Source organism: Nuphar pumila, chromosome 14 (assembly GCF_984573655.1).
Source record: "Nuphar pumila chromosome 14, dmNupPumi1.hap1.1, whole genome shotgun sequence".
NCBI classification, from domain to species: Eukaryota; Viridiplantae; Streptophyta; class Magnoliopsida; order Nymphaeales; family Nymphaeaceae; genus Nuphar; species Nuphar pumila.
The window spans coordinates 90,217,782-90,245,677 of NC_143262.1; the positions used below are offsets into that span (position 1 = coordinate 90,217,782).

At 36.2% G+C, this 27,896-nt stretch overlaps 1 protein-coding gene and 1 non-coding gene across 4 annotated transcripts in view; both read right to left on the reverse strand.

The window, feature by feature from the left end:
* Positions 1 to 1,196: 1,196 nt before the first annotated feature.
* Positions 1,197 to 1,268, reverse strand: TRNAQ-CUG (transfer RNA glutamine (anticodon CUG)). Its single transcript has one exon. It is a non-coding gene; the product is annotated as a tRNA-Gln (tRNA).
* A 1,664-nt stretch (positions 1,269 to 2,932) lies between these two features.
* Positions 2,933 to 27,896, reverse strand: part of LOC149817370 (uncharacterized) — a 31,301-nt gene continuing 6,337 nt past the window's right edge. For 2 of the 3 annotated variants that reach the window (XM_089987728.1, XM_089987729.1), the window contains exons 8-12: positions 20,968 to 21,018; positions 18,771 to 18,823; positions 10,930 to 11,140; positions 9,824 to 9,994; positions 2,933 to 3,581 (exon numbers count right to left, since the gene is read on the reverse strand). In XM_089987728.1, coding sequence (XP_089843854.1) covers positions 3,519 to 3,581; positions 9,824 to 9,994; positions 10,930 to 11,140; positions 18,771 to 18,823; positions 20,968 to 21,018 — 549 coding nt within the window. In that variant the 3' untranslated portion in view covers positions 2,933 to 3,518. Of the gene's footprint in view, positions 3,582 to 9,823; positions 9,995 to 10,929; positions 11,141 to 18,770; positions 18,871 to 20,967; positions 21,019 to 27,896 lie in introns of all 3 variants that reach the window. The other variant, XR_016427686.1, reaches the window with a different exon arrangement.

Consider the following 27,896-nt stretch of genomic DNA (forward strand, 5'->3'; position numbering starts at 1 on the left):
CGCTATTTCCGGGTCTTCTTTTTTTTTTTCCTCTGCCAACTTAGTAAGAAAGTTTTTCTTACCAAGCGGCAATAAGGAACACAAAATGTCTCATAATCATCACCAAGACTAAGTAAAAGTACTGATGGTAAGAGGAACTGAGCTTGTATTATTTACCACCACTCTGAGATCTGCTTTTTTTTGAAGGTGAGTCCCACCGATTTCTGTTTTTTCACCCTGGCAATTTTACTTGCCAAGACTGAAAAAAAATTGGGCAAACAGTGAAGAATGTCTGCTTGCTTCCTTTTATTGTGTAGTTTTTTTTTAATGCTATTGATGATCAATTCAATCACTATGCAGCAAAGGATGCACTGTTACGGATGGCATTTATTTATCAGTGATTCAACAGTGTGCTCGCACTGTGGCACATAATCGTATATGTGTGGAAAGAATAACAAGTTGGAAGAGTGGAAAATAGAAGCAAGGAATGACTTTCAAAGCAAACTGAAGCTCACATCAATAGAGAATAGTCACCAACCAAAACCAGCATAGAACATGGAGAGAGAGAGAGTTTGAAATCTTATTGGACAATGGTGGTAGCTAGGGATGCACAACGAGCCAAGCTAGCTCGGGCTCTACTCGTTTAAGCTCGGCTCAAACTCATTTAAAAAATAAATGAGCCGAGCTTGAACAAGGTTTCAAGCTCAAAATACATAAACAAGCCAAGCTTCAACTGTCAGTCCAGCTCGAATAAGCTTGGTAAGCTCGATTAGGCTCGGTTCATATAGTTATATAAAACAATTAGATTTATATATCTATATATTTTGTTCATATTTTTAACACAAATATGTGTCTTACCTTAAGTTAAAATCTCACTGGTTAAATTAAAAACATTTTTAAATTAAAGTTTTTAAGCTCAAGCCGAGCTTGAACAACCTGTTTTCCTTAACAAGCCAAGACAAGCCAGCCCAAGCTCAGCTCGAACCCGGCTAGTGTGCATCCCAAGTGCTAGCCACATACAAGTTAATGGAAAAGTGGAAGATTGTATAGGGAGAAAATGTTGAAGGTTTTACAGGTGGCAGCAGAAGCTTCAGTATCTGTTTTTTGGAAAACGACTTCTCTCGTCAACATTTTCCAAAAAGCAGTAGAGGCATCGAAAAGTTTTTAAAAAAAATGGCAAACCATTGCAAATGCATTATTAACGAGAAAAAAGGCAAAGGTTCCACCGAGATTTGAACTCGGGTTACTGGATTCAGAGTCCAATGTCCTCACCACTAGACCATGGAACCGCTTGTTTACAATGGATCAAGATTTAAATTATTTATACGTATTCTTTATGTTTCAGTGCACTGTAAGTCTGTACCATCAAACTCATAATTGCTATTCACAAAACCGCCAGAGGACTTGGCTGGACCTTGCCAAAACAAAGTCTTAACAATGACCCTTGATTGGAAGGAACGCCTACTCTAGTCAGAGGGTGGATTAGACAGACTTGGTGGGTCTTGTCTGACTTGCTGCATCAGTTTGGAGTGTACCCACATCCAATCACTTAACAGTTAGTCTAAAGACTCTAAACTAGTTGTGTTTCAACTTAACAAGAGCGATACTTCTCAAGATTTTTTCCCCTTCCTTTTTTTAGGACTAGGGAAAGAATGATTAAGACCATAAACAGATCTAGCTAGTAGGGGTGCCAATGGGTAGGGTTTGACCCGGACCCAACCAATACTGAACCCGACAGGAATAGGGTTTGGTGATAAAGGAGATGCCCAGCCGAACTCCATGTCAAACCCAAACGGTCTGTTAGTGTATGAAGCGGGGTATGGTTTGCAAATTTCCACACCACACCCTGATCCAGGCTGAGTTCCAATTAAGATTCACAAATATTCAATGTAAAAAAAAGGACAAAAACTATGATTTTACCTAGTATAGACCAGTTCTGGTTCATGTAATCCTTATACGACCTGAGTATGGCTTTTCTTATGGTGGGTCTGATCGGACCCAATACCCGCACCTCAAAATCAAATTCGGGTTTAGACACACCTGGGTCCAAATCAGCTCCAACCCATTGACACCCCTTCTAGCTAATAGCTAGAGCCATCAAATATATCCTGATGAGGAATTCTTGGATCATCTTCTAGGAATGAAAATGCTTTGGATTCAGGTCAGATGTTGCCAATGCGAGATCCAACTAATTTGGTATTGGCCAATCAGAGTCGGATTCAGACTAGGATGAAGATCAATTAATTACATGCAACAGCATTCACTACCTGTTTCAATCAGATATCCATCAGATGAATCTGAATCTCACTATCAATCAGATTTGGATTTCTTTACCAAATCGGATTTGGAGTTGAATTCAGGTCAAATGTTGGATAATGTCCGAGTCGTTGACATCCCTGAGTCATCATCCGATAACCTCCCATCTGTGGGTGTCGATGAACTGGCCTTGTGCCCGTAAAAACAGGTTCATTGTACTAATTAATTAGTTATCACATGATAATTCTGGATGTTCATAGACCACACCCAGATCTGATGTGGGCGCTGGTCAAGATCCATTAAATTTGGTGCAAATATTTTTCAAAAATTAAGGGTTTAATCCAACTAATGGTTTTTGCATTGTAATTGTATCTGGATATCCTTACCAAATCCGACTAAACTCACATTTGGGCCAGTTTGATTTCTGGCCCAATTCCAGACCATTTACACCCCCAAGTTGTCAGCCGTCGGCACCATGGATCAATAAAACATCACTTGGCTCCAATGTGATAGTTAGATTGGTGGGCAATCTCAATGGAGGTTTGTAGGATTCAAATCCTACAGTGAGTCCATGTTAAAAATGGTGTGATCATATCCTATTTTTAAAAAAAATCATGAACACACCTCTCGAACTAGTGTCAAGTGACTGATCGTATCTCTGTGACAGTTGAAAAATGAGAAGCATCCACAGGTGAGATTTTTACTGAATTTGCACATGGAGCTTAAGAAATAAGCATGAATGTGCTATATTTGATTAGCCAACTAAATGGCAGCTTATATCTATCATACCAGTAATGCTTAATGTAAACTATGGTTATGATCAACCAATAATCAGAGTAAGCCCCAGATTTGATACACCATCTTACTGAAGATAAACCCCACTAATTACCCAAAATCATGAATAATATGAAATAAGGAACAGCTTTCAAGGTCGGGCTTAGGTCTGAACCCTCTGTGAAATTTTATTCTTTTACCTTCTCCATTACAATCTTCTAATTACAATATCAAGTGCTTTTTCCTGCCTGAGGAACATGCCAAAGATGAAAAAAACCAGGCTTTTCCAAAGAATTACTGCAACTTTCCCACCTTTTTTCTTATCATGAGGTCCCTTGTATTGTTCATACCATGCTTCGCTTTGTGGTGGAAGAATATCAGCCAGGGCACAGAAACATTTTCATTGCGACCCAACCCGTAAATCTGTTATGTACACCAAACTTGTGTCACACCTAAAAGCTACCATTACATCTGTATGGGTGTGCAATGTTGGTGACTAAATATATACGTTACAACTGCAAGCCTTCCTTGAAAGGGCCAGTATCGTTTAAAATTTGCACTACGTATTTAACCTGCACAAAAGAGGGGAGAGAATGATGTTTAGATTATAACTCATTCTATCATAGTTCCAAGAGATCCATACCCATTAAAACTCTTCTAGAAACAAATTGAAGATTGACCTTGCATGAATATTAATAGTGCCAACGAAACCTGGGAGGAATGCATGTTATGACATCTGAGACCTTATATTACTTATGATTTTGAGATTGAGTTTTTTCTTCTGAGACCTTATATTACTCATGATTTTGGGAATGATTAGTTATAGCGATCATAGACATGAAGTGTGTGCCATTACAATATTTGTGGATCAGACTGCTGTGAAGTAGGTGGCAAACAGAAAATGATTCTAAAGATTTGATAGCTTTTGGAGAAGGTTCGGTAGGTACTAGTTGGGAGGATTCTTTCCCCACTCATTCCTCAAGAACTAAGTCACACGGATTCGGCAAAACAGGTGCCGCACCAACATCGATGCAACATGATGCGGGTGCGCGTGCAGCACCCGGTGCGGTCAACACAACCCTGGGTGCGTTGACCACACCCAGGGTTATTTTTGTCCAATTTTTAGACGTAAAAAAATTTTGTTTTTGCTTGCCCTAATCCTCTTTTGCAGCTCTGCTCTCTCGCTCGCCTCCTCTCCTCCCGACGCCTCTCAGGGGAGCCCGACGCCACCTCCTCCTCTCCCTCGTCGCAGACATTCGGCGATTGTCGGCATCAACCCCACCCGCAACCCCGACAACGGGCTAGGTCACCAAGAAGGGGGGGATGCGGGGGTCGTCGGGCGAGCTGTCGAAGAGAGAGGACGAGAGGGGAGGGGAGCGAGCACAAAGAGAGGGAGAGATGACAGTGTTAAATTGTAATTCATAAGACAATGTATATATATATATATATATATATATACATATATATATAAATATAAAGAAGGGGTATTTTAGTTATTTCTACATTTTACGCATATTCATGTTTTTTTAATATGATTGTAATTCCTCCTTTTTATTTTTTCTTATTTTTGTATTTTTTCTATTTCTTTTTTTGATCTTTTTATATAATGTTTATGTACACAGTCAACCACGTGTACAGTATACAACAGTCAGCCATTGACTGTTGTATACTGTTTAAAAAGATAGACGTTGGGCTGATTCCCAACGTCTTTAATAAGAGCCGTTGGGAATAGCCCAACGACTCTTTAAGTGTGCTTATAAATAAGGGCTATGTGAGCCCATTGAAGGTGTGTATAAGAGGATTTTGTTGAACTCTCTTCTATTTGGTATGAGCTTGCTATACTCGAACCCAAGTGAAGTGGAGAAGCCATAGAGCTTCGTCATAAACAATTGAAAGAAGATAGATTTTTTAATTTTTTTAATGGGCTTAAGCCTGAATTCGAACAAATCCGGTCTTCTCTTTTATCCGCCTTCACTTCCCCCTCTCTTGAAGATGTAATTACTAAACTGAGTGGGGAAGAGACTTGCATGGGTATAAGCAAGAACAACCCAAGTGTTCTAGCTACACCTTCCAATAATGAAGAAAATGAAGGAGTTAATGCCGTCTTAAGACCGGGGAGCAACTTAAGGACCTACAAGCCTCCTCACTTCAAGAATCAACACTCAAGTGGTCAAGGAGGGAAGAAGGATTATAGCAAGCTTTTATGCCATTTTTGTAAGGAACCGGAGCATATCAAGCTTATTTGCCCAAAGTGAAAAAAGTTATTTGTCATGACTACTACATTCCAATCTTAAAAGGAAGAGTGCTCGCCATCTTCAAATGGAACTCTCTCATTGCAACAAATTGTGGATGCACTTCAACCTCTTCTAAAATGGGCTATTTCCGGCGCCGCCATGTCAACCTCTTCTCCTCCCGGTAAGACCTCTTGGCTTTTAGATTCAGGTGCTTCTTTTCACATGACCCCAAGTTTTAGTTCTTTTTCCGAATACTCAAAAAATCCCTCTCCATTTTTGTTTCAACTGCGGATGGAATATCTCTTGAAGTTAAAGAAATATAAATTTTTGAAAAACAAGGGTTCTTTATTCCAAAAATTAGATTTATATCCAAATTAAACTTAAATTTGTTTTCTGTTTCTCAATTCTCGGATCATGGGTGTGATATAAAGTTTTCATCTAACAAATGTTGGATACAGGATCGCCGGTCGGGGGATTGATTGGGGAAGGCTCTAGGAAGGGCGATCTATATTATGTCGATTCCCTTCAAATTCTAAAGAACTCGTTTTGTAATGTTGTCCAACAAAAGGATATTAATGTGTGGCACAAGAGACTTGTACATCCAAATATTACAAAAATTTCTCATTTACCTTTTGTTAAAAGTCTATGGAAAAGTGATTTCACTTGTAACGACTGTGTTCTTGGGAAAATGAAAGAATTGTCTTTTTGTCAAAGATCTATGTTTACAACAAGACCTTTTGAAATTATCCATTTGGATGTATGGGGACCGGCACCCGTCCTATCAAAAGAAGGATTTGCATATTATGTCATTTTTGTTGACGACTACACGAGATATTGTTGGATTTATTTTCTTAAACACAAATATGAAGTTTTCTCAATTTTTAAAACCTATCATATGATGATTAAAAATCAATTTAATGGGAATCTAAAAAATTTTAGAACTAACTCTGGTGGAGAATACCTTTCAAGTGAATTAAAAAATTATCTTGAAAGTCATGGTATTCTTCACCAAAGATCTTGTCTGAAATGGATTAGCGGAAATAAAGCATAGACATATAATAGAGACAACTCGAACATTACTTGTTTCTCAAAACATCCCAAAAGGTTTTTGGGCTGAAGCGGCTTTAGCATCTGTCTATCTGATAAATCGACTACATTCTAAAAACTTGAACAATATCTCGCCTTTTAAAAAATTGTATACCAAAGAACTCGACTATAGTCGGTTGAGAATTTTTTGTTGTAAATGCTTCGTTCTTACTGACAAGAACGACAAGCTTTCACCAAAAGCCATTGCCTGCGCTTTTCTTGGATATTCTGAAACCCAAAAAGGGTTTCGTTGTTATGATATTAAGAATGACAAGCTATATGTTTCTAGAAATGTGAGTTTTCTGAAAAATGTTAATGGTTTTGAAAGGAGTGAACCCATGAAGAAAACATGGATTATTCTTTTTTATTTGAAATGTTAGCACATGATTATAATAGTGATGATAGTGACGGCGATTTCATTCATAATGACGTCAATGATAAAGAAGATGGTTATTCTCATCCACCTATCTCCCAACATAGAAATGAAGAAGCATTGAGAGATCCTATAACATATACCCATAGAGATAGAAACAATTTTAGGAGTGCAATTGAAAAATTCAGTGAACCTAGTGGGTCCAATTCAACAAATGATGAAAACCTACGAAGAACTGAAAGAAATAGAAAGATGCCTTCTAGGTTTATTTCATATGATCCATTTACTCTTAAACATAGAGCCTGCCTTAGCATCATTCATTCCTATATAGAACCCAAAAACTTCGAAGAAGCCAAAAAGAATGATGAATGGCTGAAAGCAATAGAATGTGAGCTTTCAATTCTCAATAGGGCAAAGACTTGGGAGTTCCAAGATCTTCCTAAAGGTAAGAAAGCAATAGGATGTAGCTGGGTATTTAAGGTAAAAACTAAGAGCGATGGATCTCTTGAGAGATATAAGGCTCGATTAGTTGCAAAGGGATATAGTCAAGAATACGGGATTGACTATGAAGAAACTTTTGCCCCTGTAGCCCGAATGGTCACTCTCCGATGTCTTATAACTGTTGCCTCAATCAACAAATGAAACATCTATCAAATGGGATGTTAAAAACACCTTCCTAAATGGTAATCTGAATGAAGATGTGTATATAGATGCTCCACTAGGAATGGAGACTCCTAAAGGGAAAGTGCTTCGCCTTCGAAAAACACTTTATGGTTTAAAACAAGCCCCCAAAGCTTGGTATGATAGATTTAACTCCGAAATGTTAGAAAATGGTTTTTATTTCTGTTTCACTGACACTGCCTTATTTGTTAGAAAAACAATACAGAAATTGTCATTCTGCTCTTATATGTGGATGATATGCTTATAACCGGAAGTGATTCTAAAGGGGTTAAAAGCATAAAATCAATTTTGAAGGATAGGTTTGAAATGTTTGATTTGGGATTTCTAACTTATTTTTTGGGTATTGACGTAACATAATCTCATAAAGGGTATTTTTTTATCTCAAACTAAGTTTGCCTCTAAGATTATTGACAGGTCAGGTATTACGGATGATAAGGTTTGTGAAACTCTTGCTATAGTAGGAGCCAAAATGAAGATTGATGATGGTATTCCTCTCTCCAATCTCACCCCCTACAGACAGCTTGTGGGATCTTTGATGTATCTGAGTATTACTAGACCAGATATCTCTCATGCAGTTCATACTGCAAGTCAGTTCCAACATGCACCAACATCAGTTCACATTAGTGCCATCTTGCGGATTGTGAGATACATAAAAGGCACACTAAACAAGAGAGTATTTTTATCCTCTTCTTCTGAATTAAAATTAACTGCTTATACTGACTCTGACTGGGGAGGTGACCCAAATAACCATCACTCCACTGGTTTTTGTGTGTTTTTAGGAGACTCGCTGATTTTATGGAGATGTAAGAAGCAGCAAAAAGTGTCTCTATCCTCAACAGAAGCTGAATATCATGCCATGGCGACTACTACCGTGAAAATTGTATGAATTCATCAGCTATTAGAAGACATGAGGATCTCAATAGAAGGGCCCACCAAGCTATGCTGTGATAACAAAAGTGCAATATACATTGCCAAAAATCATACTTTTCATGAACGAACTAAACACATTGAGATGAACTGTCACTATGTTCGAGAAGTGTATCTGAAAGGAGTTATAGATCTTCCATATGTAACTTCAGAATATCAGTTGGCAGATTTCTTCACCAAAGCTTTGTGTGCTCCGCGGTTCAATTTCCTCATTGGCAAACTTTCGATCATCTTGCCCTAAGTTTGAGGGGAGGGGGTGTTAAATTGTAATTCATAAGACAATGTATTTTTTATATATATTTTATATATATAAAGTAGGGGTATTTTAGTCATTTCTACACTTTACGCATATTCATGTTTTTGAATATGATTGTAATTCCTCTTTTTTATTTGTTCTTATTTTTGTATTTTTTCCATTTCTTTTTTTGTTCTTTTTATATAATGTTTATGTACACAGTCAGCCACTGACTGTGTGCAGTGTACAACATTCACTCGCTCTCTGTTGTGCACTGTTTAAAAAGGTAGACAGCCCAACGTCTCTAATAGGAGCCGTTGAGAATAGCCCAACGACTCTTTAAATGTGCTTATAAATAAGGGTTATGTGAGCCCATTGAAGGTGTGTATTACAGTAAGGAGCTTAAGCTTATAAACACTGCATTTATTGCACTTCTTTTGTGGTGTAAAGCTTATAAACACTGTGCATTTATTGCACTTCTTTTGTGGTGTAAAAGCTTATAAACACTGTGCATTTATTTTCTTGAGTATTTGAAGTATCAAGTTATTTGAAAACTTGATTGTTTGCAAGGATTCTTCACAGACAGCGGGGACAGGAGGTCGGGAGGTGCCCCGACTAGGGTCACCGACGGTGGTAGGTGGCCGGACGCGGGGTGAGGTCGCCGACGGGAGGACTCCGATGGCTGCCGGGCGGAGGCTGAAGGTAGGACGGGAGAGGAGAGAGGGCGAAGAGGGACGAGGGTGGCGGTGGCAAAGCGAAAGGGGGCGCGCAGTCGAAGGGGGGTTAGGGTTTTCTCGCATGAGAAAACCCTAACCTCGACGGTCTTTAAATAGGCCCGCAGGGTGGGGCGTGCCCGGTTCGGATCCAGGTCTGGATCCTACCCGGGTTCGACCAAAAAGCAAAAAAAAAAATCAAAAACCTTGGGTTTTACACCCCCGAACTAGTTCTTCTTGGCCTCCAGACCTGACCCGGGTCCGACCCAATTTTTTTTTTAAATCCTGGGTTTTACTGAAGTAGGGTTTTCCGAAACATCACGGGATTTAGTTTTTCTTTTAAAACATAAAAATTATATATATATATATATATATATATATTATATTTTTTCCGCACCCCCACACCCAAGTTTTTTGAAAGTGCCGCACCCATGTGACATAGCTCAAGAATAACTAAATTTTCAATGTGCTGCCAGTGTTGTCTGCAGAGAGAAGTATCTACAAATTTTATAGGTTGATCATCTGTTAGGTGAAACGAATTATGTAAAAAGGAAATTATAAATACCTGATCTGTTTCACGCACTAAGAACTCTTCAATAGCTTTTCTAAATGCTTCATCCAAAATATAGTGACAACTATATGTTGTCACAGGAAGATAGCCCCTCTGAATCTTATGTTCTCCTTGAGCTCCAGCCTCTACCGTAGCTAGATTCATCTCAATAGCAGCTTCTATTGCCTGTAACATTTTTCAAATGTTACGCTAAAAAAAAACAATTTTCAAATGTAATCAACACTCCAAACCAACAGGCATTGAGAAAAACCATTAGCATGAAAAACAGATGCATCTTTAACCAAATCATTTATTAAAAATAAGAAAGGAAAAAGAAAGAGAAGAAGAGAAGATTTAAAAATATAAATATTTACTGAAATTTACAGTAATCGGGCATCAGTGTACTTTAATTATAGATTTTTTGGAAGGAGGAAAAGGTCTGATTCATAGCTACCGGAAGCGCCTCCCTAAGGGGGGAAGCGCACTTCCAAAGCAGAAAGCACTACGCTTTCCCCAAAAGGGGCAAGTGTGCTTCCAGCTCGCTTGTCCTCGCTTCCATTTTGTTTCTCACTCATTTCCCTTTTGTTTCCCCCATGTCTTTTTGTGTTTTTCATGTTATTATTTATTATTTTTCACTTCCCACTTGTTTCCTTTTCGTTTTCCCCTTTGTTTCCTTTTCACTTCTCATACGCTTCCAAAACAAATCCCGCTTCACGCTTCATACTACTTTTTAACACTCGCTTCCCCGCTTCCGCTTCAGGCGTCACTTCCCGTATCCATTTCGCTTCCTGGTAGCTATGGTCTGATTTATGGGAAATGCTTGTTCATGTAAGGCAGATTCCTCTACCGCTCATGTTATTTTGCAATAAGGACATAATTTTTCAACAGAATTCATCTACTGCTGGTGTGATTTTGTGCAATAAGGACATAATTGCTCAAAGACTTCTGAGTCCTGAACAGTTTAAATGCAAGCAAAAATTTGTTAACAATAGCTTAGTTCTCAATTTAGTGGACGATTATTGCCTGATTATTCAAGTACCCTCTCAATGTAGCACACATCACCTCAATCAAATTTACCAGGAAAACTTCTTGTAACTTAAACTCTGTTGCTAGATTAATACCTGATAATAACAAGCTTCAAAGTGCAAACTTGGATAGTATGCATCAGGGAGGCAACCCCATAACCGACCAAATAAAGTATTGCCTCCAATAAGATTAAGGGCTCCTGCAACAAGTTCACCCTCATCTTCAGCAACAACAAGTAACACATTGTCTCCCAATCTTGATCCCATGGTGTGAAAGAAGTCCCTCGTAAGAAAAGCTCTTCCCCACCTACAAGCACCCCAGTCAGAGATATAGGAAAGCAAAAAGCTATAATTGTTAATGCGCATGCTCACCAGTCAATATATATAAGGCAAAAAGTTACCTGTCATCACAATCCACTTTTAATCGAGGTAAAATGGAAATGGTACAACATTGAGGTACTGAATGAATGAAGAGAGAAGTTCAGATAAACCCCATTTCTAGAGGATTACATTGTATATCAGTTCCACCAACTCTTGGAAGATAACAATCTTCTTGTCCCAGGATGAAGTTTCCATCAAGCCATGTTACAGGGACAATGCTGGAAGGCCCACATACCCATGTTGATTGTTAAAATATGTGTACTCGTCATGGTTGCCAGTTGAGGAAGCGGGAGCGGGAAGCGATACGGGAAGCGGGAGCGGGAAGCGAGGCACTTTCAAAATTTTAGGAAGCGGGGAAGCGTGGGACCACTTAGGAGCGATTCGGGAAGTGTCTCGGAAGCGACCTAGGAAGCGTCTCGGAAGCGACCTAGGAAGCGTCTCGGAAGCGAGGGGAAGCGAAAAAAATAAAAATAAAAAATACAAAAAAACGAAAAAAACAGGGGAAGCGAGGGGGAAGCGTGATGGGAAGCGTGCTTCCCATTAAAGGGAAATGCGTCCCCCATTAAAGGGAATCACGCTTCCCAAAAAAGGGGGACGCTTCCCCCCCACGCTTCGGAAGCGCGACGTTTCACGCTTCGGGGAAGCGCGCTTCCCCTTTTAGCTAGGCGCTTCCGGTAACCCTGGTACTCGTACACATATATGTATGTTGAAATCTAATCCTTAAATGTACATATATATATTTATATATATATATAAAGATACGTATACATATATATATGTATACGTATCTCTATTTATATATATATATATATAAATATATATATTTTCTCTTCCTAAAATACCCTCAAGGATATTCTTGTAATTTGTCATTTTACGCATATTACAATTGGAATATGCATTGTAATATTTTTCCTTTCTTTTGTTTTTTTATTTTTCATTTTTCATTTTCGTACCATATTGGGGGCCTCCCAATAGAGACGTTGGGAGCCCCCAACGATCACAAATGTGACCGTTGGGGGCTCTCCAACGTCTCCTTTGGGAGCCCCCAAGGTGGTCCCTTTGAGGTGTATAAATAGGGGCTCTCTCCTTTGTATTTATCACTTCTTGAGGGAGCTCTTGCTCCATTGTAATGGGGTTTTCACCCCTTCTCTTTCTTTCTTCAATAATATTCAACTTATGACTTTAAGTCATTTTCCCCTTTTGTAGGTTTATGTGTTAGCACATTATGTGCTTGTGTTGTTCCCTTTAATGAGTATATTCGCACTTCATGTGCATGTGTATGGGTTCATTGTTGAACCTAATGTATTCCAAGTCATTTTCTAACATGGTATCAAAGCAAGGTCACGATGGGGTTGTCTTTTGGTGCAACGGAATGCGTGTTGCTCAAGAAATGGTGAAGTATTCATTGTCCTTCTCTTTTTTTCTTAAGTTTTGGGTATGTATCTCTTTTCTTAACATACTATGCATAAACTATCTTTCTTGCATATACTATGTACATGTAGTGTTTATGATAGTGGAATCATTTCTTTTCACATTTCGCGTGTTCATATATTTTAAAAAATATCTCCTTTTAAATTTGGTAAACTTGTTTGTTATTCAAATATATAATTCTTGTTTATATGTTTATCGATTACTCATCACATATAATAGTAATTTATGTTTTTCAAAATTGTCTTCAATTATGTGGGATTTATGATTTTTACATAAGTATTTCATGATTGACCTATAAATTAACTTTTAAAAATTATATATGATTTCTTAAAAACTCTTGACTCTCATATAAAGCCTAATTTGTTTTGAGCTCCTCTCTTGTTTATGGATTTTAGTGCATTTTTTGTGAAAAAATTGATATAATTCTTGTATAAGAATCTCTCACATCTAAATCTTTGTTGTTTACTTTTTTATGAATCCTAAGTAGTTCTTGTTAATGATAAATGAAAACTCCTAAAGGTCTTTCAATGTTTTTGGTTTATCTAAAGGATTTTGAAAAAAATATTTTTGTGATAAATAGGTTGTATGAACCATTGTGTTCATTAGGAAAGATCTTTTAAAAGAACTTCTCACACTATATAGAATGCATAGTGTATCTATTACATCTTTTGGTATAAAAGACTTCATTAATTTTAATGATGCAACTTTATAAACTTGTTGGTTTGTATTTTTCACATAAGGGTTCAAAACCTCTTGATTATATCCCTAAAGATGTCTACGTTGGCCGTAATATGATCTTCTTTATCTTAAATTGCATTTGTCAAGCATATAATTGCATAATTAAAGTTTGAGAGTCTCAAGCATTGCTCTTTTTATAAAGTGCATGCTTGCTCACTTTTGTGTATTTGTTGTATTTTGTGCACATTTGTTTCTCAAATATTTGCGCCTATATGCATTCCCTCTTTTCTATGAAATACATGCCTTAGGACATGTTTATTTACACCTTGGTGTGTATTTGTTCAAGTATTGTATGAGTGCCTTCGTGCACATCTTTTTGTAAAACTTTTTTTGCTTACATATGTATTGTCTCTTCGTAGACATTTTTACATTGTGGAGATTTTGTGCACATTTCTTTTGGTGAAAGTGTAATGAATTTAGATATTGATTCTTTTATCGAATCATTATAAATCATTGTAAGTGCTTATGGCACTTTGTACGTTTCCGCATATCACAATCAAAGAATATTAAAACTTGTTGCATGGGATTTAATCCCAACTCTATAAATTTTCAAGTTTTTTTTATCTTTTCCTTGGATATTATGTTAAAGCTCTCTTTGCAAACCATTACAGTTCTTGTGATTTCTTTATTAAAAGCTTGATTATCTTCTCTTGATTATCCCAAGATGATTTCTTTATGTCATTATGTTTGTTGAAAAGGTAGTTTTTCCTTTTATGGCACTTATTTTATCTATCACAAGTTGTTATATGATGCATCAATCCTTTTATGGCCTTATTGTTATATTAGAGATAGTTGTTGAGGTGAGTTATGGGCACCTTGGGACTCTAAAATAATTTGTTATATGATCTCTAATTATGAGTGTGACACTCGTTTTTTCTCTTTTGGTCATTGATCTTATGGATGCTCTTATTTATATGTAAATGTGATGGATATATGGTGTTTGAAACCTTAAATGTTTTAAGGTATATTAAAATCAAGGTTTTGGGGATTATTGCCCAACCTTTTATTGTTTATGAATCCTATGAGTGCATTTGCACATTTATGTTTTGTGCTTTTGTGCACAAGTGTTCTTGGTGTGTGTATATTCACACATTTATTTCAAAATGTTATTGTTATGGGTATTCTTTTTGAAGAATATTGTTTCAAGGTTGTATTTATATGTTCGTCATTACAAGTTTTATTCCCTCAAAGGTTTTCTCCTTTTATAACTCTTATCTAAGTGTCATCATATGTAGACAAGAATTTTATTACACCTTTGTGTGTTGGTAGCCCTTTGTTGGCTTTTGCTCTCTTGGTCTAGTAGCTGAACACACTTGTCTTGAGTGTTATTATATGTAGACAAGGCACGTTGATTCACACCATGGTGTGTGATTTTAGCCTATGTTGGCATTTGTTTCCTTGTTCTAATCGCTGAGATGTATGCCCATGGTTGGCTTCTTTCACTCATTTCGAGTGTCATTTTATGTAGACAAGAGATGTATTGTGTTTTAGCCCATGGTTAGCTTGATACTCTTGTTCTAGTAGTTGAACATACTTGGTCTTGAGTGTATTTTTACGTAGACAAAAGATGCTTTTGGTCCATGTTGGCATGTATTCTCTTGTTTTTGTCGTTGATGCACTTTTTTCAAGTATTATTACATGTAGACAAGAGGTTCTTTTGCACACCTTTGTATGTGTCTTTGACCTTTAATGGCATTATATTTATTCTTGATCTAGTAGCTTATACACTTGATTTATGGGTTTTTGGAGGACTAATGAGGTAGTTGCTTGTAAGGGATGAACTATTGTTGAAATTTATGAAATTTCATTCATATGTTGCTTTCATCATATCCTTGATATGCATATTTTAAAATCAAATTGATATTTTGGCATTTAATCTATATATTAAGTGCTTGTGTTTTTTCTTGCCACTTTTTGATATGCAAAATGAGTTTTTTGTCATTTGAGTGAGTTTTTCCTAAATGCGTAAGGTTCTCTACTCAAATAACACTCATTATTTTGCCTCTTAAATGGATTTAAAAAAAAAACTTTTGAACTCTTGTGTTCATTTTGACTAAAGTTTGTTTGGAGCATGTTCATTAGTGATTCCTTTAAGTGTTAATTCATTTCATGCTTGTATATGCATATGCTCATTATGGCCTTTTTTGGTCCTCATTCAATAAAGCATATGTAACTTATGCCTCTTCGTAGGCTTATTGTGGTGTCCCTTAGTGGACCATTTTGTTATTCTCCATTATGGGGTTGTGTATGTCCAATGTTGGACCTTATGAATGCATTATGCATTCTTGCATTTCATTTCTGCATATTTTGTTTCCGCTTACTCTTTAACATGATATATGATTTTGAAACTTTGGTTTTTTAAATTTTCTTTTCATGCTAAAGTAATTATCCTATCATGTGCTTCAAATTTCTATGCATAAGTTATAACTTTGCACCATTGTTTTGCGGGTGAGTCATCCGATATGGTTTCGATTAATCTTGTTAGGAATATTCCATTTGAGTAAAGTGCAAAGATATTCTTTACTTGTTCTTTGTTGTTATTCCACAGGCTCTTGGAGATAGGATAAAAGGAAGTACCCCGGATGGATCGGGAAATGTGTTCACCATTAGAAGGCAATTGAAGGAAGGCATTTACCAGTTTCAATAGCATCCTTACCGAAGCCTCTTGGAGTCTTACGCCTTTTTCAACCTTTTCGTTTCCCCGCAAAGTTTGAGGGGGGGTGTTAAAATATGTGTACTCGTACACATATATGTATATTGAAATATAATCCTTAAATGTACATATATATATATGTATACGTATCTCTATTTATATATATATATAAATATATATATTTTCTCTTCCTAAAATGCCCTTAAGGGTATTCTTGTAATTTGTCATTTTACGCATATTCCAATTGGAATATGCATTGTAATATTTTTCCTTTTTTTTGTTTTTTTATTTTTCATTTTTCATTTTCGTACCATATTGGGGGCCTCCCAATAGAGACATTGGGAGCCCCCAATGGTCACAAATGTGACCGTTGGGGGCTCTCCAACGTCTCCTTTGGGAGCCCCCAAGGTGGTCCCTTTGAGGTGTATAAATAGGGGCTCTCCCCTTTGTATTTATCACTTCTTGAGGGAGCTCTTGCTCCATTGTAATGGGGTTTTCACCCCTTCTCTTTCTTTCTTCAATAATATTCAACTATGACCTTTAAGTCATTTTCCCCTTTTGTGGGTTTATGTGTTAGCACATTATGTGCTTGTGTTGTTCCTTTAATGGGTATATTCGCACTTCATGTGCATGTGTATGGGTTCATTGTTGAACCTAATGTATTCCAAGTCATTTTCTAACAGTTGATACGCCTGGACACGGGTATGTGCTGGATCTGAATCAGATCGGGTCCATCAGGACCTAACCCAAATATCAATTTTTTTTTATAGTCGGTCAAAGTGCAGGGGAGAGAAGAAAAGGAAGAAAAGAAGAAGAGAAAGAAGAGAAGGAAAAAAAAAAGAAAGAGGAGAAGGAAGAGGAAGAATAAGGAGAGAGAGATTCTTCTTCTTCTTCTTCTTCTTCTTCTTCTTCTTCTTCTTCTTCTCCACATCACCTTCTCGAACGAGTGAACCAGAGAGAGAGAGGGGGGGGGGGACGATGAGGGACAAAATCCCCTTTTCGTCCTCTTCCCCTTACCTGACCACCCCTAAATCACTTAAACAAAAAAAAAAAGCATCCCCCTCCCCCCATTCCAAAAATTTCAAATCAACCCCTTAAAATTTAACATAAAAACCTTTGTATTCATGATTTTTTTTTTAAATCTTTTGATATGGACCTTAATATCAATACACATCCGATCCAAATCCAAAATATATTTAAATAGCCATGTCTGCTTACCCGTATTTTTTGAAATTGCTGTCCGCTTACCCGCATTTTTTGAAATTGCTGTGTCGTACCCTCCATACCCACACCTGTACACATGTGACATAGCCATCAAGGGTATCTGGTTGCATGTCTTCCATGCCTTTGGTGAAGTACCACGTGTGATGATGACCGACTGTACTCTTATGCTATAAATGTTCCTTGATGCTTCTGGTTCTGTTGTCATTTATCTGATTAATAGGATCCGATTTGGCTATGAGAAGATCCTCTTGTATGAAATAATCACTACTCTGATCTTTTTTCACCATAATTAAAACTCTCCTTAATAAAGGTCATAGAGATAAGAATCCATTAATATTTGCCTTGGTCATACTGAAATCATAAAGGCTATCAACGTTGTGAACCTACAACATAGAAACTGCCAGTTGCTCATTATGTTTGATTTTCTAAGCATACGACCTTTTCATTGATTGTTCATAGAAACTGTGGCTTTCTCATGATTGGTTACCAACAACTTATCATTTCTTTTGGATTCCATATCAGCCACACTAAGAACCATGATTCCACTCTTTAAAGCAGTATAAAGTTAAACCACGCTAACCTGGGGTGCCAAGCAACACTCAACACTTTGAGGTCACTTGCTGATGAAAAAACTGTACACCAGTAGCCACTCCTTATTTGCCACCTTTGACCTTAGCTGGTCTTGACACTTTCCACCGATAGCACTTGCAGCTCTTGGTATATTCCACATTTTGGAACTTGTCCCCTTACTGACCATATTCCGGAACTTTTCATTCTAGCATCACCTGGACTTTCCCAACTTGCAACTTTTTGTCTCTTTGCCATCTGCCCAGTTACCACCCTTTGTTACTTGTCACTTGCATTTTCTCCTCCTTGGCATCAGCCACCCTTTATCCACTCTCTCTCCCTCATTTATCACTCTTGAGGACACACTTTTTCTGTTTGGAACTTGCAGGTGTCCGTCAGTTGGTATTATTTTGGCACTTTCTACCCTTTGGCATTTGCAATTGCAACCCTTAGGGATCCATTAACCACGCCTTTAGCATTTTGCTACTCTTTTACTATTTCCCAATCATTATCTGACATGCTAGTGGTGAGTGTGGTTTTCTCACCATGAATCAAGAATTGTAAGTCTAACATAAATATTAAATAGAAAATATGGGCCTTCCATTGCACATAAAAAAGCTCAGATGAAAAATACAGCAATGAACAACATTGGCAAGTACCCATAAGAAAGGAATAAGCAAGCATCCAAGATAAAAGAGACTTCAAGGTCATGCATAGGCACACAGACCAAATAAAAATGCCATTAAACGAAATTCTTGATGCAAGAAAAGGAGTATAAGCAAGTAAGCAACTAATGCATAAGAGTTTAATGGAACATTAATCAAGGGAATTTAGATGCACCTAGTGACAAGGTCTACATATCTCAAACACACGCATTAGCATTGGAATTTGGAATTGAAATAGCAATAGTATAACACAATAAATTCAAATTATTTAGCTTAACTTGTTATCGGTAGTGTTCTTGTAGAATTTGTAGAATGAATCCCAATGCTTAGCCTGCCATCAAGACAATATGCATAAGATTTCATAATTATTACTGGTCCCTGAAAAGAAAAAGAAGAAACAAAACTTTCAATAAGGAACACTGCCTCTCTTATGTCCTTCCTCACTTTCAAGGTTTCTAAATCAAATAAATCTACAATTTAGAACTCCAACTGAAATAAAATTGAAAAAAAAAAAAGAACAGCACAGAGTTCAACATGAACACGCAAATGAAGATGGTAAAAGATCCCCCCCCCCCACTTTTTTTTTTTGAGAAAAGAAAACCCCCACTTAATCCTCAAAATAGAAGAGATGTAAGCATTAAAATTATTTTCAGCAGCAACATATACAAATCAAGTAGGGCAAACATTGTCCATGTGTCTAGCTAACTTTTGACAAACAATATGGCTTTAAAATCTCCTTGGAGTAGCATCTATATAAAGACAGAAATGATGTCATTGATGAAGAAATAGTGACAACAAAAGAAGGAATTTTCTAATGCTAAAACAGGGATCATACAAGAAATTTAAGTGTAAAATTAGAACAGATTTGAAATTGATGAAACAAGGGGTGGTTTGCAACATTCAAATGGTTCACTTACTGTGGCAGGTTCCATAAATTGGCAAATGATAGAAATACATGATTTAGCAAATTGAAAGAAGAAGGAGAGCAAGCTGTGGTAGACATAGTCGGTGATTTCACAGATTAAGGTGGGACCAGTATGCTACCAAATGCTTGGGTGTTGGGGCAGCTCAAATGAAAATTAGAATCACCTGTGGTTGTAACACACCTGATGAACCAAGTTGTAATAGCATTTGTGGACAGGAAAGAAGTATGAAATAGTTACATGTGACTCATGGAAGAGTAAAAAACTTCTACCTTTCCAAAGCAAGCAAATGAAACAAAAGGCTAAGAAAAAGGGAATCATACAAAACGAAAATTGGTGAATATATAAGGTTTATGATTGGAAGAGATGAGAAGGGAGAATAATGAAGATTTGATTATAATAAAGATGATGATAAGACATCTAATTTTGCATGCTTGAGCCTCTGAGAAGATTAGTTCTTGTTATTCAGGGAGGAGATTAATGGTCAGTTAGGACCAGACTACAAAGAACGGGACTGCAAAATGCTATGTAAAGGAGCAACCACGAATTTGATCAATTACCCTTTGTGACTTTTGAGCAGAAAAACCTATATGTCAAGCTAAAGCTCATATTTCTGTACCCTAGGTCTTCTTTATCATAGGGCTTTGCCTCATAAACACCAATAAAAGTAAGAATAAATCATGAGCGCCTATTTAACTTTTTCTTTGTTGAGTATTATGTACAATATGTATATTACAATTTGTGTGCTACCTCCTCTATGTATTTATGTGTACATTACATTCTTTACAGGGGTATTATTGTTCTTCTTCTAGTAGTGCAGAGTCAACTGTTTTTGTCCTGTAGTGGGATAAGAGGGATATCCTCTATATATGGTTGTATTCTTTTTTCTCACTAAATGAAGTTTTTCTTATCTTCTTTGCTATCTCTCTCATTGTTGGAACTCTATTGCTTTGATATTATTCACATTACTACATTAACTATATTACCACTGAGATCTATTATCATTTTTTGTGTGTCCCCAAAAAGTCAGAGTAGGTGTGAATTCTCCCAATTTGTGACCCACCATATGATCTGCTATATAAATAGGTAAATGCTCCTTTCCCTTATGAATATCAATTGTATGACCGACCGTTACATGTATAATGGTGGATGCCTGGGACCACGAGTTGTTTTACCAATTGGGGCCCTCCTTTCACCACCTCCATGGGGGATGGTCTACAGGGTTCATAACTACTTCTCTTACTACAGGACATTTACCTAGACAACATTTAGATCCAGCTCGACCCAAACATTTCTAATTCACCCCAACATTACCCACTTGGCAACTAATGAAAAGTAGCAAGTTGCAAATTTGGCATCAAATACATTACAACACTTCATGAACTCCACCCAATTTCCAAACAATCCATAAGAACATTAAAGAAAACATTCAAGTTCACAAGGAGGCCAAACTGGAACGCTGGGATACCAAACATATACACAAGCCAGAAATGGTATATGATATCTAAGTAATAATGTCCATTTTGTTTTTGTAGCCAATTTATATTAATACCTCTATTTCATCACCACGAAGACGTTTCATTTTTAAATTCTGAGCTGAAATCTGCAATGAACAAAATTAAATTAGATACGCTAGAAACAGGAGCAACAAAAAAAAGGACATACGCATCGCATGCAAAAGTTTTGACCACACTCATGGATATGAACCAAAATGGTTCAAACTGTAATGAAAGAGCAAAAATACAAATAGATGCCTCTTATGGGTTTACAAGAACACAATGACCACTTATGGGTCAATACAAAACTCATACACTGGGCTTGAATCACAAGTAACAATAATGAATATTATTGAGAGATTCAGTGCTTGAGAAGGCAATAACCATCTAAGGGGAAACACCCCTATATATGCACAAAGGAGAGCCAATATAGATGTTGGGAGCATCCCGATTCCCAACAGCTATATTTGAGCAATAACAATATTGGCCATTATAAAAACAGGAATTTACAAAACAGGAAAAAAAATAAAGGAAACAAAAAATATACAAAGATATGAGTGCCCTAGTGGGCACAACATATACAGTGAAAAGACCAAAATACCCCTATTCGTTATTACCTATTACAATGACATGAACATATGTTTCAAGGAAATATAAATTCTTAACATAGAAGAATTTTGATCCCTAAAGTCCAAAAGACAAACACATATTAGACATAAAATAAATGATTTTAGAATAATGTCCTAAAGGCTTAGGTAATCATTTCAAATAAAGATACAACTCATAAAAAAAATCCTGACATGTATATTAAATTTAGGAACTCAAAGGAGCTCACAATAAACAAGGAATTAATTAAATTCAGACAAAATTTGCAAGATAACCAACATGACATATATATTCATCATACAATTAAAGCAGTGTTGTGAAAAGCGTTGAGGCGTAGCAAGGCGCTCTACCAAAAACTGAGGCGAGGCGTAAGCCTCGAGGCGTAAAGCGTAAGCCTCAAATATTTTTTTTGAAAACTTCAAAAAAATATCTAAAAATAAAAATAAATAAAGAAATGCTTTATTGATGAAATAACAACCAATAAGAAATAGAAAATCTCAAATAAGTACTAAAAAATGTGAGATTAACATATAAAAGTAACTAAAAACTGATTACATAACTGAAAAATATATGAGATTTATCTTTTGTAACCAATATGGCTTAAACACACATTCCTCGATATTGCCCCTCAAACTTCTGATGTTCATATAATGAGGAATTGCAAGGCAGAAAGAAATGATGTAATGTGAGGCTTTTTAAAAGTGTCAAAGAACCTTAGGGATGTCATGAAAGGCATGGTGATGTATTCACAATTTATTGTCTATTGAAGCATGCATTATGTATTATTTTTCAGTTGTTTATTAAGACAAAACTAGTCGCTGTTTAAGTAGCATCTCATTGCCACACTTCATCAAGTTAGGATTAGAGATTGAACACCGATATCAGAAGACAACCAAATGAACTCCTACTAACTGGCAAGTAGTTCTATAGAGCTTTTTGATTGGAATATAGTTTTCATTTTACTTCACCAGGACATGAAAAAACTATCTCACAGAAAGGCACTAACTTGTGGTGGAAAAGTACCCACTCTTCTCCTTTTCATGCTGTCAGTATCAGAAATGCTCATGGAGCTCAAAGTGGGATTTAATGGCATCCTTTTGTATGATGGGTGGTACACATACTGCAAAAATATGTAACATCCTGAAATTGGATAGAGCTACGAACTGCGTTAAGAACAATTATCCACTCCACTCTTCTCAGTAAACTTGCCAGACTTATTGAACTCGTTGCACAGTGCTGAAAGTTCTGAAAAAATGCCTAACTGGACCACATGCCACAGGATGCACCATTGCCCAAAAGTAATATTTTCTGGTCTTCTCTATCCACAAGTTTCACAAGTCTCATTTTCTTAAATGAAACCTCACTCAAAACTCGTAAACAATTTGATCCCTCCCCCAAAAGAAAATGAGAAAAAGCAGTAGACTGCGTGTGAGAGAGGTAAGAGTACCTGTGTGAGAAAAATACGAGAGAGAGGGAGAGTATGTGTGTGAGAGAGAGACTGCGCATGAGAGAAAGAGAGTCTGCGTGAAAACATAAAATATTAGGGTTTGTTTAAACTTTAAACCCTATTTTTTGGTCAAATGAGGGCTTTGACCCTCATTTGACCAAAAGCCCCAGGCATACACGCCTCAGTTTGAGGCGCGCCTCGCCTCGAGGCGTGCGCCTCAAGGCGTATGAGGCGCACGCCTCGAAGGTTTTGCGCTTTATATATGCGCCTCAAGGCATAAAGCCCCTCGCCTTGAGGCGAGGCGCGCTTTTTGCGCCTTGAGGCGGTTTTTTAATAACACTGAATTAAAGCATATTTAGTGCACATAATAATGAATGAAAGCAATCTCATCAATCACAACCCATTAGGATTCACTCACACAACCCAAAATGGGTTTTCGCATAAACGGTCAAACAACAATCTTAAAAATATAAATATTATTAACATCAATAAAATGCACATAAGATGCATGAAATTTTTTTAATAAACATTTTTCATATAAGGAAAAATGGTTAGCAAAAAAGATTAGAAAGTACATGGAGAGATTTTAAAAATCTCACATACAACAATTTATATCAAAAGAAATGATATTTGCAAATTTCAACAACAATTTTCTTACTACAACCATGCTAATATATATATATATATATATATATATATATATATATATATATATGTTGTAATAAGTAATGCCCAATAAGGGCATTTTAGTCTTTTTACTTTTTGTATATAGGCTTGTCCCTATGTCACATGGGTGCGGGTGTGAGTGCGGCGATGCGGCACTTTAAAAAAACTTGGGTGTGGAAGGGTATATATATATATATATATATATATTTTAAGTTTTAACAGTTAACAACATTAACACTAATGAAATAAAAACAATTATTATAATATCATCAAATTAATTCATCATCATGCATGCAATAAATCAAATTAACAATCTATAATTTCATTCTACATCATAAAAACTAACACCACAATTAAATCAACCTAACTATTTTATAGAAACAATCAAATAAGTAAAGCAGAAAAGAAGTAAAATATAGTGTATACTAATAAAAGAAGCACACAATGCATAATTACATACCAAAAGTATATTCTATACAATGTATATGACGATGAGGTAATGGATCCTAATAATTTTCTGCTTCATCATCAAATGCATCATAAGAAGGAAGACTGGGCTCAGATAAATTCATGTTTGTAATGTTGAAATCATGCTCTCCTTCTAAGTCACTCTTTTTGGTTTACATATCAAAATTTGGATGATCCTTGTCTACGTTACAAACCCAATTTGAAAATGTTAAACAAAAGTATATTTAAATGAAAAAACTAAGAAATAGTAAAAAAACTATAAAAGCAATTAGTACTTGTATTCATCATTGGTTCGTGAAAGTAATCAAAGATTAGAATGAACATATATTAAATCCTTTGCGCGCGTGAATTTGTTTCTCTTTATGTTGTAGTTTGAGAATACATGCTCCAATTTCTTTCACAACAAGATGAACTAACAGGCTGAAATAACAATATCAATGAAAGACGTTGGAGAAAAGGTGTTTCTGATTCAAATGTTGACCACCATGTAATAGGATCTATATTCTCCTTCTCTCTCACTAGTAATGTTTGTCCATGTAATCTCGAAGATACAAATTTTTCAAACTCTTGTGTGACTTGATTTAGAATATGTGATTCTGGATAAAGTCTTGACATACACATATTTTTATGCCTTGATAGCTCTAGGTCTAAATTTGGAGGGACACGACCAATACCACCTTTTTGCCACTTTTTGCAAAATATTTTGGATTAAGAGAATGTGTCATGCAATGCAAAGGAGTGTTGCTCTTATCCCATCTTCTGACTAAAATTGAATGAATATGATTAAAAAATTCTGAATCATCCAATGCAGGATTTTTTCCTTCATGCTTGAAAACTACAACTTGTATTTTTTCAATCATATTATCCCACATTTCATAAACTTTGTGAAGCATTTCTCAAATATTCTCAACTACAACTTCATGTACATCCTTATCAACTTATTTCAACATTTCTCAAATAGGTTGTGTAAATTGAAGAAAGTATATGACTTTGTCCCAAAACTCATCAACAATAATGAATTTCTTAATTTCTTGAGCCTTGACAAAGAATGTCAAATTCTCATCAATCACCATGTTAACCAAAGCATTTTTCACTTCCTTAATCATTTTTATCATCACAATGATGGACGTAAAACGTGTTTCAGTGACCTTCAACAATTTCAAGTCAGAATGCCTATTAAATATAGCATTAGCATGATGGTGGTTGACAACAAAATTCCTAACGCTTTTAACATTTTTTTTTAATTCCTCAATCCATGAACATAAAGAATATGTTGATAAATTTTCTTCTTCTTTGGGGTTGCAGATGCTCTTGAGGGTCAAACTGCACAGGGAGTCTAAAAAATATAAAGATACTCACTCTTCAAACTCAATGCTGAACTTTTATAAACTGGAGCATTGTCTGTGATGATTTGTTCTACTTTCTGATTACTCACTTATTTTATTACTTATATAAACAACATCTTCAAATACTCAGTATTTTTATATTGCCCAGATGCATGAACTGCTTTCAAGAATACTAGGCCACTAAGCGAAGAAGCAATGAAATTAATCAGTGGATGCCTATGAATATCTGTCCACCCATCAGAAATAATAGAAACTCCATTTTGTTCCCATGAATATTTATTAATCTCTAACAATCTCTCAACATTTGTCCTCTCTTCTGCAAGGAGTGTGGTTCGTAGTTTTTTTGAGCTTGGAGGTACATATCCACTCAAATTACAATTTGCCAAAAAAGTAATTAAATCCTTCCAACAAGAATTTCTAGCTATATTAAATGGAAGTAAAGTAGAATAAAAATACCTCCCTACTTTTCTATTCATCTTCTCCCTTCCATATGTATTGAATTATACTTGTATCGTTCATCTTCCTCTACCTCCTATATCCACTTTTCTTTTTTATGAGCATCTTCTTGGTGACTTACAAATTGTACACTAATTGCACAAGAATCACTCGTTGTCTTCCTCTTCTCATATTCATCTTGTATTTTCTTGTATTGTCTTCGCATTGCCTCATCAACTCTTCTACATCCTGAAATGTCATGTCCTGTTATCTTCAACAAATGAGCTTTAACTCTTATGTAAGACCCAACAAAATCTCTTTCACAAAGCTTGCATTGAAATCTCTTGTTTACACCACCTCCTTCAGTTTTTTGCAAGTTTATCCACATGTGTCCATAGTAGCTTCTCATCATCACATGTTGCAGCTAACGAACTCGAATCAACACTCCCACTATAACTACCAGCAACACTAGCAGCAGAACTCGTATGTGGGGATGAGGATGTAATGGAACAAAGTGAAATGAAACAATAGTGAAACAAACACAATGGCAATAAAGGGCTTCAATAAACTCACTAAAGGTTGGTCACTAATGGACCAATTACAATTTCAAAAGAGATAAAATACCAAATAGCAAAAGAGGCATGAAAGATTATAAAAGAGAAATCACTAATATAGAAGCCCAATAAGGCTTATAAGAGCATTACGATTAGCAAGGTAGTGAGGCTCTATTACAATTTATAGAGCCTCACTCAAACTAATGAAAGGTAGTCTAGCTTGTTGGACTGCCTTCCAACGGTCATTATTATGACCGTTGGGTGGCAGTCCAACGTCTAGTTGGACTGCCACCCAATAGTCATAAAATGACTATTGGAAAGCAGACTGTCATCCAACAGCTGTTGGAAATGCCTTTTATTAAAAGTCTAAAAACCTAAAAAGAAAATAGAAATTACAGAAATAAAAATTATAGAAATACCCTTGAGTGTATTTGAATACAATTTTAATACTCCTCAAACTTATGAGAAAATCACTGAAAGTTTGCTAAGAATATACAAAAATTGAGGCAGCGGAAGAGCTTTGGTGAAGAAGTCTGCAATCTGAAATTCGGACTGAATATATGACAATGTAATAGTCCCCTTCAAATATTCATCTCGAACATAGTAACAATCCATCTTCATATGTTTTGTTCGCTCGTAAAATGTGTGATTGCTGGCAATATAAATGGTACTTTTATTATCAAAGCATAGCTTTGAAGATTCTGAGACATCAACACCCATATCGAAAAGTAGTGCTCTCATCCACACAACTTCAGTGGTTGTGGTAGTCATTGCCCTATACTCAGCTTTCGTAGAGGATAAAGACACTTTTTGTTATTTTTTGCATCGCCAAAAAATAAAAGAATCACCTAAAAACACACAAAAGCCAATAGTGGAGTGACAGTTATTGGGATCTCCTCCCCAGTCAGAATCAGTATAAGCAATAAGACTTAAGGATGAGGAAGATAATCAGAATAGTCATTTAGATATGGTTTTCTTGATGTATCAAACTATTCTTAATATTGCACTCATGTGGACGGTTATGGGCGCATGTTGAAATTGACTTGCAGAATGTACGACATGCGCAAGATCTGGCCTTGTAATGGACAGGTACATCAATGATCCAATAAGTTGTTGATAAGGGGTTGGATCATCTAATAATACTCCATCTTCAGCTCGCATTTTCACATTTATTACTTCAGGAGTATCAGCATGTTTTGTGTCAGTGATTCTCGAACGCTCAACAATATCAGCTGCAAACTTGATTTGAGATAAAATATATCCTTTTGGTGAGTAGACTACTTCAATTCCTAAAAAACATCTCAAAAAGCCAAGATCAGTCATATCAAAGGATTTTTTAAGCAAAAATTTAGTATCTTCAATTTCCTTTTGATCATTCCCTGTGATAATCATATCATTAGCATACAAAAGAAGAGTGATCAATGAGGTATCTGTAGATCTCACAAAAAGAGCAGTGTCAGTGT